Below are 14,888 nucleotides of genomic sequence, written 5' to 3'. Positions count from 1 at the left end.
AAACAGGTTTGCAAGAATCTATTTGGAGATAATTTGTGAGCAGAAAGAAAACCTGTCTGTGCCAAATGACCAGGAATGGGTTTGCCCAACTGTGCTGTTTTTCCTGCCTCTGATGATAAAGATCTAGTAAAGATAAATAAGAACAGATATTGAAACAGAAGTTGAATACTAAACAAGTCTGAGCCACTCAGATCTTCCATAGGTGATGACCTTGCTACCCATCAACCAGTGCAATTTTAATGTGAACAAGCAAATCCCATCCAAAAAACTTTTGCTGTGTATTTTGATCAGAATAACCCATATTTGCATATTAAATAGCCCAGATCAGAATAACCCATGTTATGCACATTTGCATAGATCACTCCTGTGATCTAAAGTTCTGAACCCTTAGCTTCCAAATTTAGAGAGTGAACTACAGAAGCTTCTCTCAGTTCTGTATAGTTGCCTTCCATTCTACTTTGTAAACAGTATGCAATGGGAATTTTTGTGGAAGGCTGGTGATGATCTCTCACAAAAACAACAGTCTCTCTTTTAAGGAAGATTTCAAGTTCTTTTTTTCCCTTACACTTGGGCACTGAAAATGATAGATGGCACTGGTGAAGGCACAACATTGCTAAGCCATTAAAAGTAAAAAAAGTACACATAAAAATATTCTTAAATATTTTCAAATTTGAGAATATTTTGGGGTTATTGAAAAAGTCTCTGGTTGTTACAAGGAAATGGCATAAATGCCCAATATGCTGCATGTATAATCCATTAATATGGCCTGTGGTTTTGTTTTGATGGTGCCTGTTTAAGAACTGCATTCAGTTTCACAGAAAACTAAACTAGCTTTTTGCTCAACCACAGCTGATTTTCAGTCTCAGGCAAAGAGACTGGAGGTACCCTCCCCAAACTCTTCCCCAAATAACTGCAGGTTCTCTACAGGCAGGTACAAATTCAATGGCATTGCTACAAACCTTACTGTGAGCATAGCTAAAAAAGTGACTTAGCTTCTTGCTCGTGTTTGCTCCATGCCATGACCTTTGCTTTGTTTGTTGTATCATTCAGCTCTGCAGCCTGCCAGACACCGTGCTGATCATCTTCCAGCAGTTCTGCACCCTGTCGGGGGTTGTGAGTGGGTGGAACACATAAGAAATTACCTGTTTGGATCATTTCTGCCCTGGACTCAATGCCATCCTCTTGGTTTTTCTTAAGCACTTGGAAAACAGTCTTTTCCTGTTACATTTGCCAGTCCTGCATTACAAATCCTGAGATTAAATGTGATAGACCCTCCTCATAGCTTCTGTTATCTTTAGGGCCATAAATTAATCTTGGTAACTGAGAGAATAGTAATACAATTTCCTCTTTCTAAAATGCCTCTTTACATGAGCCTACAGAACTATAAAGACCAGGCAACAACATCCTAGAAGTTGTAAGTCATCTATTGCCATCCATCATCCCAGTATAGTAAACACACTGAAATAGATCTGTCTTTGATGTTTTATTGAGGGGAAGGAATTTACCCTTTTGTATGTGAGATAGATTATTGTGTGTATTGTCTCACACTGACTTCGGAAACATTTGGAAGTTTTACATCATCTTCCATGAAGAGATCTTGTACCAGCCATTTCAACAAGTGAGACATTCTAGTTTTACAAACACTTCTGAAATTCAGGAAGAAGCTATTTTTTTCCCTTTGGGGGGAATATTTCAGTTCTTGAGGGTCAGCAGTGTGTCTCTTTAGGAGCACTCTCCACAGTACCCAATGCAGTAACTTTGGGCAAGAAGAGAAGAGCTGTGTGTGTAGCATGAAGCAATCAGACATTATTACTCACATTGGAACCTCAAATCCAACTGGGACACAGGTTCCAGGAACCCCACTGATGCTGCTGTGTCAGAACAGTCTGGCATGACTACTGGCACCTCTTGTACCCATCAGCTTGCTGCTTCACCACCTGATGGAAGACACACATATTTTACATCTTTTTGCAGAATTTCCTTCAGTACAAGACTAGCCTTGGATAAAGTGATCACAGACATTTTAATCCTGAAATTCTCACTTTAATCTTCCCCTGACTATATTTGCTTTGCTTGCAATTGTGGATTTCCAGAAACCCTAGAAGACTAAAATACTGCAAAATGCTTAGAAGTCTCTTTGTGTGTCTTGTCTTCTTAGATGTTTAGGTGCAAAGTGGAATATACAACTTAAGATATCATAGGATCATCTACACCCTAAAAAACAAGGATACCAAATAAAAGCATATTTTATCTACATAATTGTAATCTTAAATCTCTGCTAGAATAATTTGTTATATCCTTAAACTTTCAACTGTTCTACATGCCAACTATCAACATGGCAAGAAATCTAATGCACAGATGAGAACACTTCTATCATACTGCAGAATTAAAGTCTACAGACAAGCAAATTTTGTGCGGATGCTCACATGTGAATGTCAGTAGGATGTTAGAATCCCTTCTGTGTGGAGGCGATTACATAAATATAGCTCTGCATATGAGAAATGTAATATATCTTTCAACAGCCCAGTTTCCCCATTCATAGAAAAGAAAGTCATCACCATCAGTTAACTTAGGAAGAAAAAAACAGAAACAAACACAACAACTAAACCAAAAGAAACTGGCAACTACTTCAATTACAAGAAGGATGTGGTAACTAAATTTCATTTATTTAGCTCACAAATTGACTTTGAGGACTTTATTACGTCATGTGAATCATTGCAGACAGATGGTATACACTTTTGCATTGTAAACTGGGCCTTTACGCAGGAGGGGAACACAATTTCCTTTGATAAAATTAATGAGATTCACCAGAGGCAGACAGGAAAACTTTTATGTTCCTGTTTACAAGTGACTCCAAAGAGGTAACTCAAGTTTCTCAAAACAAACCCTTTAAAAATAACTTTTCAAGGTAAGAAAAATGAGCATGCCAAATTGCATGCAAAAAAAAATTCCTGAGAAATTAATTACAGAAGTTGTCTGATACAACAAGCTGCCCTTCTGGAAGCCTTTCCTTGGGTTGGCAAAGGGACCATTAGTCCATCTACCTTTGCCCTTGGTTCCCACTGTGCAATTCAGCTGGTCCTCTGTGTAAGCCCCACTCAGTTGTCTTCAGTGTTGTGCTTTGTATGGAACCTGGATTTGGGGGTGTCAGACAGAGTCCTTCCTTCAGTGCTTGAACATCCAGGAGTGCTGCAATGCTGTTCTTCCCTCGCAAGGGCACTGCTAACTTAAAATGCAACATCTGTCTTTCCCAAGTGCATTGGCTTTTTCCACACCTTTTGTTGGAGACTGCTTTCTGTGATTTCCATCTTATCCTGTAGACCTCTTTCCAGCTCTCTCTCATCACACAGTAACTTTTTTAGGGAAAGACAACAACACTGGATATGGGACAGCACTTTTTGTCTGATAAAAAGCACAATGATGCAATGGGATTTCTACCTACCCTTTTCTACTTGCACAGCTGTATGTACATAGCAATCCCTTTTCCACCAGCACTAGCTCACTAGGAGCTTATGTTGAATTTCTCCAAGCTCCTGTATGGAGTGACTTTCAAAGATACATTCCTTGGCCATGTAGGTTGTGTTGTTCTATCCTCCAAGTCTGACTTTTTTCTCATTTTGACCCTATTAAAACTTGTTTGAAAGACCTGAATTTGTTAAATAATACAGATAACTGTGACTGCCTTGTTCTCATTATCACTCTGTTAATATTTACTGTCTAAAATTGCTGCCAGTGGTGATTTATTTAGTCTTTTTTAAGCTGTTTGAAAAAATACTCTAGATTCCTGATGAAAACTCTGAAGAGCCTCCCTGAAGCTCACCAACATCTTCATCAAATGCTAGTGCTGTTGGACAATTGATCTGCTTTTCATTTAGCTCTTCATCTGTTTGTGCTTTATTAATTTTGTGCTGTTCTCACTTTTTTTCTCTTACTAAATCAAGTACCTAGCAGAAGTCATTACACTCAAGCCTCTGGCAATTTAGTGCATAATCATTTAAAATGAGGAAATAAAAGAGCTGTTTACCAGGACCTATTTTCTATAAAAAAACATGAAGACTAGCATTAGTTGTATACGCCATGTATTAGCTGACAATTACCATTCTTCTGCCTACCACACAGGCAGCAGCAACTTCTTGTGCCCCTTTTGTGTCCTTGGTATGGGCCCCACACTAACACACTTCTCCATCCTTGAAACACCACCACAGTGCCAACGCATGCAAAGATCAGCTAGCCAGACATCACTTCAACCCCTCTAGGATTTTCTTCTAGGATTTCCAGACCACTAGGAGATTGTAGTTTCACCGTGTCTTGCTAATAGGTGTTCTTTAGGCGAGCCTTAAGTGTCCTCTTGTGGCATATATGCATCTCCCTGCTTATTTCTAGATACTGCATAGAAATAGCTATTGGGCATTCAGGTTTTGGGGGGCTTTTATTTTTTTTTATTTTTTCTCTCTTTATTTTTTCAGCAGTGGTAAGTTACTTGTTTGCTCCAGCATTAAGTTTGTATTACTGCTTGGATGATGTTTATGCTTTAAGGAAGACAAATTAATAATTTGTTCATTTTGCCTTAGAGCTATACGCACAATGTGTTTCCCCTCATCCTCCTCATAAGTTTATCCCATTGATTCTGTCCCGTCTTGTCACCTGTTACAGCAGTCTGGATACCACTGTCTTTGACTATCTTCTTTCTTCCAAAACTAAAAGTAGTCCTGTCTTCGATTATGTACCCGTGTGTGTGGCGAGCGTCGGGCACTTTTCCAGATCTCAGCCAAACGAGCGCGGTCAGGATCCCATCCCTGCCCGGGCGCTCCTTTTCCACTCGCGACGGGAGCGCAGCCTGAAAACTGCTCCCAACAGCAAAGCCCCTGGAGCAGGGCGACGGCATCGCTCCCTGGGGCTGACTCAAGTATCCCCTGTACCTTCAGAGGGTACGAGAAGGGGTGGGAATAACTCCGTGTCTGGAATAAGGCTTCGGAGCAGGGCGGGGGCAGGCAGGGACCGGGACGCCAGCAGCGCACCGTCCTTCCCAAACTCCGTGTAGCTAAAAGTCGGGGGGGCGTCTGCCTTTGATTTTTTTTTTTAATTTATTAAAGGCCTCAGCGATGCGGGCGCTGCCCCGCGCGGTGCCGGTGCCGGAGCGGCGCAGCCCGGGCCGGGCGGGGCCGGGGCGGTGCCGGGGCGGAGCGGGCCGGGGGCCGGGCCCGGGCCCGCGGCGGTGGCCGGGCAGCTCGGCGGGATGACGGGCAGCAGCCGCCGGCCCGCAGCCGGAGCAGCCGCCCCCCGCCAGCCGGCGGGGAGCGCGGGCCCGGCCAGCACCGGGATGTGCCCTCGGGAGCAGCCGCGGCGGAGGCTGCGGGCGGCGTGAGCGCCTCCGGCCGAGCCATGGGCCAGACCTCGGTCTCCACGCTGCCCGAGCCGGCCGGCGGTGAGTACCGGAGGCGGCGCGGCCGGGCGGGAGGGTCCCGCCGGGATTCGCGGTGGCGGCGGGGCAGCCGCGGTCCCCGGGCCGGCGGAGCTGTGCCCGCGGTCCCCGGGCCGGCGGAGCGCTGCCCGCGGTCCCGGCGCCGCCGCTGCCCCGTTCCTCTGGAGCGGCCGGGGCGGGCGCTCCCGGCGCTGCCCTGCCCGGCTCGGCGGCCCCCGGGAGGAGAGAGGCTCCGCCGTGCCTCCCGCCTTCCCCGGGGCTCGGGGCTCCTTCTTTGCCCGTTATTAAATAAATAAGTAGGAAGGCTTCCCCTTCGTAGGGAAAGGGAAGGAGCTCTGGCAGCTCGCCCAGGAGCGCGGCTAGTAACCCGCCCAGCTGGTTGCTTTTAGCTCCAGGACATTTTATGTGTAAGCAGACTGTTGAAAATAAATAAATAGCGTGTGAGTGGAACTGTTTCGGGTCCTTTTCCCCGCCACCTCTATCCCCCCTCTCCCATCCCCCCAGTAAAGCAGTCCTGGCTGTTTGCAACTTTTTGAAGGTAGTACGAGCTTCTTGGGAATGTTGTTAAACTAACTCGGTGTGTTTTAGTTACTAAAAAACAGAGTGGGTCTCTTCCCACAATAATAGGATGTAGAATCTAAATTAACTTCAGTGAGATTTGAAGTTTGCTGTGAAATTCCTGCATGCCTGTTTTTCCTCAACGCCTGTTTCCTTTATATCTACTTAAAAAAAAAAAAAAAAAAAAAAAACAAACAAAAAACCACAAAACACAAAAAAATCCAGCTCAACCAACAAAATCCTGTTGTGGACTTTATCCTTAATTTGCTTATTGCTGTTAATGTGGGAATGTTTTGGCAAATAGGAGACACTGCAACAAACTTTCTCTTTTCCCCTTTTATTTTTCCTTCACTGCTGTTTCAGAGAATACTTTTAGTCTTAACACATGATTTTCAGACGGTTGTATTCCTAGTCACACCATCCCAGTCAAAACCTTGGATGATTTTCTCACCTGTCAAACATTGCATGAAAGAAAAATTGGACCATTTCCAATAAATGTTATAATCCTGTTGAAGGTTTCACCCGGCAGCCAGTGTGTTAGGATTGTTTCAAGGTAGTCATTGGAAAGCAGATGTAAGGAAACAGATGGAACGGTTAAAAAGTTTTGTTAAACTTCCTGCACAAAAAAGTGACTAAACTCTTAAGTGCAAAAGTTTATTGTGAGAGCATTTTGCCTTGGGGGGGCCTGTATCTTGGCTAAGGATAACTGTGGTGCCTGTGTTTGCTTGGCTGGATGATAATGGACAATAATTGGGCTGAATTTCTAGCTTTACCTCAAAGAAAAAAAAATCACTGTTGAATTCTTTCTTGATTGAAAACAAAATTTTCAATCAGGAGCAGTGAGAGACAGGTATCTGAAGATGTAAGTTACAATGATGCTGCCTCAATATTGCCAAGTGAATTTTAGTTATCTTCATTTTAAGAGCACTGCAGTTTGTGGTGAGACAGTGGTAGTGCCTCCGGGAGGTTCCTGGAAGAGTAATTCCACTGCACTTTTATCACTGTTGAAATTGTTGGGAATTGTTTGGTATATCCTCAACAAGGAACGATAGGGGCGAGTCAGTTTCTGGTGGCATGGATTCTTGGGGGTGCACTCATTTGTTTTCTCTAGTCTGTTTTACTGACATGGTCTGGACACTTAATCCATTGTGAAGTTTGGGAGGCCCTGACCATCTGTGGTCAGGGCAGGAGAATAACTTTCACTGGTTCCTGTTCCATGGGTTGTCCTTTAGGCAAGCAAGCCTAAAATCTTCGTTGATTTTGGCGTGCCAGGCAGCTCCAAGCCATTTAAGTCTTTGACAGCTGCTAGAGATTAGAGTTGAAGGAGATATCTGTCTTGCACACGCAGGAGCTACAAATCTGTTTTAGTGCTACGGAATCAATAGTGCATTCAGATCCCCAGTGAGCCACACAAAAGCAGCTGTGAGGAGTTTCTTGCCTGTTTGCTCCCTTTCCCTCCAGCTATGCCAGCCTGGAGGGCTCAGACCCTGCCCTACGAGCCCTGCTGTGCCCCTGCAGGGCTCAGAGGGGCTGTTGGCTCTGTGCAGGGGAGGGCACCACTAGTAAATCACCATGGGGGTAGACTGGTAAAGTGAACGTGGTTTGATGTAGCAAACTAAAGTAAAAGATTTTTTCTGAAAGTCACAGAGTGACTTAGAAGAGATAAAATAAATACACAACTCAATACTCAGGATGGACCTTAGCCAGTGTCCTGAAGGGTTGGGTTTTTCAGATTTGCTTTAAATTAAAGGTTTTACTCTCAGAAATGTGAATATATGTTGAAGTACTTAAACAGATCAAGGTCCTAGTGTCACTTTCCCATTGAGTTAAGGGCAGGACTGAGGCCTAATCATAAAATTCAAAGTCCTTCTCGACTGGGCAGGTGGATTAGCATGCCTGTAAGGAGAGGAAGAGCTTCAGATTTTCATACTCCATTGGAACTTTCTTTAGCAATACCATCACGCTAGAGTTTGCCATCAGCTGCATATGAGTGGGTGTTGAAGTGTTTTGGACAGGAGGATCTGGGCTTTAATCATCTCATAACTATGAGTGGTAGATGGGCAGCAAAGCAGGTCTTTGATTGCCCGGTTGGTGTCCATAGGCAGCTTTTGCTCCTTCTCCTAGGTTACAGCTTTCCAGTCACTTAGATAGTTTTTTTAAAGCTTGTTTGTTATTTGCCATGGCTAGAAAATGTGAACAAAGATCAATCACAACAGGAGCTTGGGAGGATAATGTGGATAACAAGAAGCACATATCCTTGTTCATTTTCTTTCCTTTTCTCTGATTTTCCCACGCCCAGCAGGACTTGATTAACATGATCTCTCCCCATTTACTGGCTGGAGTTGAGTGCTTTTGGGGGTTATCAGCCATTGTGTGCAAAAGCTATCTCTTCTGCTTTCTGATCTAGAGCTTATCAAAGGGCAGCAGAGCTGAGCACTTTTTTCAATTCAGTGGGGTTTTTTTTCCTTTTAGATTTCTTTGGTAGTTCAGTACCAACCATAGCACAGAGAAACAAACAGTGGAGACATGATCAGCATATTGGGAACATAGCATTTCAAAGCAGAACTAGTTAGGTGGGAAAAGATTTTTGTTGTTTCTTGAGTAGTGATGCTTTTTCAAGAATGAAATTTCCAGTAAAAACAGACCTTGTTAATGTTCCTAGGAATAGGTCAGGCAGCTCAGCATGGAATGTGGAGCACAAGCAGAGAGTATGGGAAGGGGTAGGACAAGTTGCAAAGGGAAGGTCCCGGGAAACTCTTGCCCCACTGGTCAGGGTGCTCACTGGGGCCAGCTGAAGACCGGGGTCAGAGGCTGTGCTGACCTGCTGTGCCAAGGATGTGCTCTGCAGGGCTGCTTGCTCTGGCCTGGGGGCAGCTCCTCTCCTCACATACGTTTTGCAGAAACAGAGCACAAACTGTCTGGCTTGCATTTCATCCTTTTACAGACACACAGGTTTTTTTTCTTTCAAGGGCATGAAAATGTACTTCAACAGCACAGGAAAACCATTTCCCACCCAGCTCCCCCCATGAGATGAAAGCAGTCACTGGTAGGATCCTGTTGTTTGTTGACCTTGGCACTCGGTGAAATGATTCTCATAGGTCAGAAGTGAACATGTTTCTCAGACTGCTGCTTTTCATCTCTCTTGGCTTTATGGGATTTCCTGTTCATGGACGAGGAAACAGCAGCTTCACCTGTGTCTGTGCAGAGGAATTGTAATTGTGGTAACTGGACTGACAACTAAGCTTGTCATAGTCCTGAAATGAAATGGAAAACTAATGTTTGCTTCAGCACTTCTAGGTGCTGGTAAACAAACTAATGGGTAATCCATGGAGAAATTCCAATACTTGGAAGTAGAAGTTGTTACTTCAGTAATGATCTGCATTGGTAGCTGCTTGTGAGGCTTACTGAGGGCACCATTGTGGAGCAAGCCCTCTTGTTCCTGAGGAGCAGGACATGGAGGTGCTCAGCCATAGACCTAAATTCTCATCCTGACTCAGTCCACTGTGACTCTGAATGTGCAGAAATGCCCTCAGAGAAATAATTCTTAAAGGGTTTAAAAAGGAAATGGATTTTTCTCCTCTGGCTGTTTTTCCTTTCTAAAGTGGAAGAACTTTGAAACTCCGTGCACTTTACAGGAAGGCATTTCAAAGCACTTACAGGTGCAGTGAGCTACTCCCAACACGCCTGTCAGCTGGTCATTTCAGGTTTTGCTGCACTTGAAAGAGTGGAAAGCAGAGCTATGGAGATAAAATGTAAGTTTCATTTGATGTGAAGCCCTAAATGACTTGTCCACAGCCACAAAGGACATTCTTAGCAGAGAGCCTCATGGTCCATATTGTTTTTCCTGAGATTTAAATTGGTTGGGGACTTTGAGGCTGAACTCTCATAAGACTACGTTGGGAATCCTATCCATTTCTCCCTGGTTGGTTTTTTTTTTTGGTTTTTTTGGGGTTTTTTTGGGTTTTTTGTTTTGGGGTTTTTTTTTTGTTTGTTTGTTTGTTTTTGGTGGTTTTTTGGGGGTTTTTTTTTGGTTTTTTTTGTTTGTTTGTTTTTTTGGTTTGGTTTGGGTTTTTTTTGTTTGGGTTTTTTTGGTTTTTTTTTGGGTTTTTTTTGCTTTTGTAGGTTATGTAAGAGTTTTAAGTACAATGTAAAGGTGTACTGTTTTCATTTGGTGCTAAATTTCTATCCAAAGCTATTCAGCTATTTTTGGGAAACTCTTCACCCTGCCAGTGTTGTCAGATGGGACTACAGTTGTGACAGCTTCAGAATTTGGGTTAATTAAGTATGTAATCTGCCTTAGACTTCAGGCTGATTGAGTGGATATTTTGGATGCCTGGTCAAAGGTATAAAAAGCCCATGTTTTCAGACAGAATGAGTAGCCATGAAGTTGCTTGTTACTAATGAGAACTGCAAGAACTCTTTTTAAAAGTTGATGCTTGTGTTTCTTGAGCTGAAATATGAAAAGCAATGGCAACTGCTGAAAGCGTGGGTCTCATCATGCTCCCAGCACCATAATTCTGGTTTGTGCTGTTGATGAGGGTCTGAATGTAAGCCTGTGGAATGCATCACTATTTATAGAGAAAAAACTGTGTACCTTTTAAGTCTAGCATGTTTATGGACTACGAAGTGTACGTGTCTGTGGTGGGCCAGAGCAGAGCGGTGCCCCCACGGCTCCTCAGCTCCAGCCATTCCTGGCTGCAGAGGAGGCTGCAACCCGAGCCTGCCCTGGGGCACGGCCGAGAACACGGGTCTCGTGAGGACACAGGGCACCAGCCACACCACGGGCACCACATGTGTGAGAAAACAGAGGCATAGTGCTCAACAGGTTGGTGTCTCACCTCTTTTCCCTCTGAGGCTGCTTCAGGGATGACCAGAATTTCTCCTCGTTTGGCTGCCAGGGTATGTGACCTTTCATGTCAGGCGTGCTGGCTGAGATCTCTTCATGTGCTGATGTTCTGTAGCCACTAATCACCTGTTCGCAGCGTTAATCATCAGCTTCCTCATCTGCCATGGGGAGAACGAGAACTCCCAGGCAGCCTTTGCTGGCTGCCTGTGGTTGTGTGGGGGTTGTCTTCTCGGATGACCACCCCAATACTTCCCCCAGATGAAAAGCTCCTGGAAGATCTTGTTTCCTGCTGAGCCCCCTGTGCTAAGCCCCTCTGACAACTGATCCCACACTGCTGGATCCCAGCCACCCCTTGGATCAGTTGTCCTTCCTTCCTAGATCCTCCTCCTTGGCTTTCTTACTCCTGAGTAATTTCTCCTGAGTAATATGGCCTCATCCTGAGGGTGGTGTTTTCTGTTACAGATTTCAAAATGCTTTCCAGTCCCTTTCATTTAATTCCTTGGTTTAAATGGGAAAACTTATCAGAAGTAAGCAGGACAGCACCTAAGATAGCCAGGAAGAAACCAAAGAGATCTCAAATCCTCATCAGTGTTTGCACCATATCACAGTCCAGCCTATTAAAAACAGAGAGGACTTACACATTTTTATCTTTCTTTGTATATTTTTTTCCTTAAAGTTGTCCTTTATTCATTTTGGACACTGATGCTTTTTGAGGTTTATAAAATGTAACATTGCAGAAAAATACTTCTGAATTGATGCTGGTATGAATCTGTTTTTCACTGAATTAATTGTTTTAAAACACAGTGCTGAGTGCTCTTAGTGTCTTGGGTCAATCACTGATGGATTTTTAAAAATACTTCAGCAAACAGCCTGCTCCCAGAACTTATTTCTATCTATTATATTAAAATTGTAACAGTGGCTAGAAAAATATTTCTGATATGCAGAAATACCCCAACTAGCTGCCATTCAGTCCCATGTGAAGAAGTAATTTCTGAGCTGTCCATGCCTTGTCTTCTGTAGCTGGCACAAGGCAGGTTCCTGATCCTGTTCTTTTTCTGCTATGAAAGGACTGACTTTCAAGTAGAGCCAATTCTAGGCGTAGGAAAAAAGAAAGGTGGTAGTTAGCTGGGGGTGATAAAATTACTCTCATAACAGGCAGTGGTAGCTGTGGTCTGTTTTGCCCCCAGCAGATCCCAGAGAGTGAGGCTGGTTGCTGGTACCCCTTCTGAGCCAGGAGAAACTGTGACTACAAGCCATGGGCAGGGAAGGTAGGCAGATAATGAGGGGTGCTTTTTGTTAGTTTTTTTTCATGCCTCAAAGCCAAATCAAAGAGTGACACTGAGTAATTTGTATCCCTGCCCTCCATATACATGAACTCTACAAGCCCTCCACTGTCAAGTGTATTTTTGGGCAAATGTAAAATTATGGTGGGGTATGGAGTGTGCCATTTGCTGTAGTGCCTTATGAAATGGTTCAGTAGGAACTAGCTGGGAAGATCACCATGGATATCCAGGTGATGCAGCGTATGAAGATGCACTGTTTTTTCTTCTCACTCTGTTTGACCAGAATCACATGGGTAACAGGGCTGGGGTGTCCTCTCTTCTGGGTTTGGAGGTTTTTTTTCTGGGTTTAAATATTACAATATGTGAATCAATTTAACCTTGCCTTTTTGTAGTCCACATAGTGGTTTGGACTAACAATCAGCAGAGACCATGAAATCACCTCTGTTAATCTTATGACAGCTCATTATTAGGAAATTTGATTTAAGACTCGAGTTTCTTGCAAGGCTTGATACAAGGTTGCTGCAAAGGAATATGAATTTCTTCTGTCCCTGACTTGGTTTATGGACACTCGGAAATAAAGTCTCTGTCCAAAGGGAAAGTTTTATTTACCTTTTTGTTCTCTTGCTGCTTTGTACAACTCTGATAATCAGTGTAAGTGGGAAAAAGCTAGGGAGAAATGATGATCTATGTCTGCTCCATCATTCTATGGAAGTATGCTGTCAGGTTGCATGTCAGTAGAATGAGAATGACAGATCATCAGAAGGTTAATACCAAATCTATGTCAATGATAGCTTTGTGAAAATGAAGCTTCATATGAAAAGATAAGGGCTGTCTTGCCTTGTTCTTCTCTGATTCCTGCATTGATTTCATATGAATTAGAAGGATGTTTTGCCTAGCAGAGTTAGGCTGTGATGCAGCTGTCCTAACATGTGCAACTGTATGAGCAAAGCCAGTTCTATTCCCAAAGATCAGCCTGCATTCCTCACCCCTGAGAATGTGCTTTTTTTATTAGTGTTTAAAGATGTCTTCACTCTGACCATCTGCCCAAACCATTAGCAAATCCTCATCAGGTAGATGCATCATAGTAATTTCACTGTTATTTAATCCTTTTTGTATTTTCTGAATCTGAACTTTTTAATGTGTTGCCCAGTAAAAGCCCAAGAATGGTGCAGAGGCCTTAGATACTGGTTGGGCTTTAGACCCTGGGCTATTGCATGATCTATGCAAACAGATCATGTAGTTTATGATCTAGAGATAATTTGCAAAAAATACAGACAATACTTATTGATTTTAGCCAACTTAGTGATTTGCACAGTTAGAATAACTGTGATACATGATGAAACTTGATGTTTTCACTGCTATTGTAATTTACACTTTCAGCTTAAAACATTGCTGACACAGGGACTCTTTTTCAAGCTTAAGAGCTTTTCTTCATTGCTGGAAGCTTCAGCTTAGAAAGCCAACTCTTGACTGGGGATTTGTCACCACTGGTTTTATTTCTGGGGTTTGCAACACTGTTGATGCACACATAAATGATTGTTGTTTCCCTTGACCCTTTCTGCTGAGGAGGAAGACAGGGCTGGCTCTTTGTGCCCTCTGCCTGCATGGCTGTAGAGCAAGTACAGGCAACAGAAGGAGAGTGATTTGGATCCCAGTTTCTGTTTGGTAGTCAGATCAACTAAGTAAAATAGCATTTGTCATGAGTGAAATTTGGTCTGAATGCCCAGGAAACCTCATGGGAGGGTAGCCTGCCAGGGAAGAGTATGGTGTGTTGAAGAAACAAACTATTGCAATGGGAGCCTGGAAGCCATGATGTGCAAGGTTCCCTGCCCGTGGCAGAGGGGTTTGAACTGTGTAATCTCTAAGGTCCCTTACAACCCCAAACATTCTGTGGTTCTAAGAGCCAGGCTTTGCATTCAGCTCAGCCTGCTGCAGTCGGGTGCTCCAGTGATCTTCCCTCTCAAACCAGGGGCTGCAGAGCCAGCGCCATGTGCCAGTGTCCACGGCTGCCTCCTCAGCAGACTGCAGCCTCTGCTGGTGTATCCCTGTGAAAATACTGTGGGGAGGATGTCTGGAGCAATAGGAGCTCATGGAAGAGCCCCAGCCGCAGTTCCTGTAGGGAGTGAGATGCCCAGGATACACATTCCTGGGCAGTGTTTGCTCCTGAGCCTGTGGAAAGCCTCAGTGTGGCTTGTACATCTTTCACCTTCTACTGTTGAAGGAGTTTTAGTGCTTGGGCACCAGACAAGTGAATTTCACTCAGCAGCAGCATCCTGAGTTAAAAACTCAGGTGTGATGTGGGTAGTAAGAGAGGGTCCAGTTTGTGACTCTTTTCCCAATTGCTCTCCTTGCTTATAACCCCAGAGATCAACTTACCTGAAGCGTTTATGTCATAGCAAGCAATATAAAGTCACCCAGGCTGAAAGTTAATCTCTGTGGGCTTCTTTTCCCTCCCCCTTTTTTCCCCCAAGATCCTGGATGAATCAACAAAGAAATGACACTTCCATTGCATGCTTATGAAAGAGATTTAGTGGGATACAATCAAGTAATTTGAGTCACATTACAACCTAAAGTCCCCCTAAGCTGGTGGGAAATAATTCTTAGATCCTATCTGTCTTTATGAGGAGGAAAAAACCCAAACAGTTCATTGCCAAGAAATTAGATGTATTTAAATTATGCATTTATAATGTGTTATAATTTATTTCATTGTTAATAATTCAGAACTGGCTGTGCATTTCCTTCCCTGTAAATTCATTCAATGTGTCTGAAGATTACTGGT

At 43.6% G+C, this 14,888-nt stretch overlaps 1 protein-coding gene across 5 annotated transcripts in view; it reads left to right on the top strand.

Moving 5' to 3' along the window:
- Window positions 1-14,888, top strand: part of PHACTR2 (phosphatase and actin regulator 2) — a 129,097-nt gene that overhangs the window by 52,116 nt on the left and 62,093 nt on the right. Inside the window, exon 1 of one of the 5 annotated variants that reach the window (XM_064413484.1) lies at window positions 5,181-5,425. The exons of the other annotated variants lie outside the window; for them this stretch is intronic. Within the exon in view, the coding sequence (XP_064269554.1) occupies window positions 5,383-5,425 (43 nt within the window). The 5' untranslated portion in view covers window positions 5,181-5,382. Of the gene's footprint in view, window positions 1-5,180; window positions 5,426-14,888 lie in introns of those variants that run through there. 5 annotated transcript variants of the gene reach the window in all.

Source organism: Passer domesticus, chromosome 3 (genome assembly GCF_036417665.1).
Source record: "Passer domesticus isolate bPasDom1 chromosome 3, bPasDom1.hap1, whole genome shotgun sequence".
Lineage (NCBI taxonomy): Eukaryota > Metazoa > Chordata > Aves > Passeriformes > Passeridae > Passer > Passer domesticus.
This window is presented reverse-complemented; position numbering and strand designations above follow the sequence as displayed.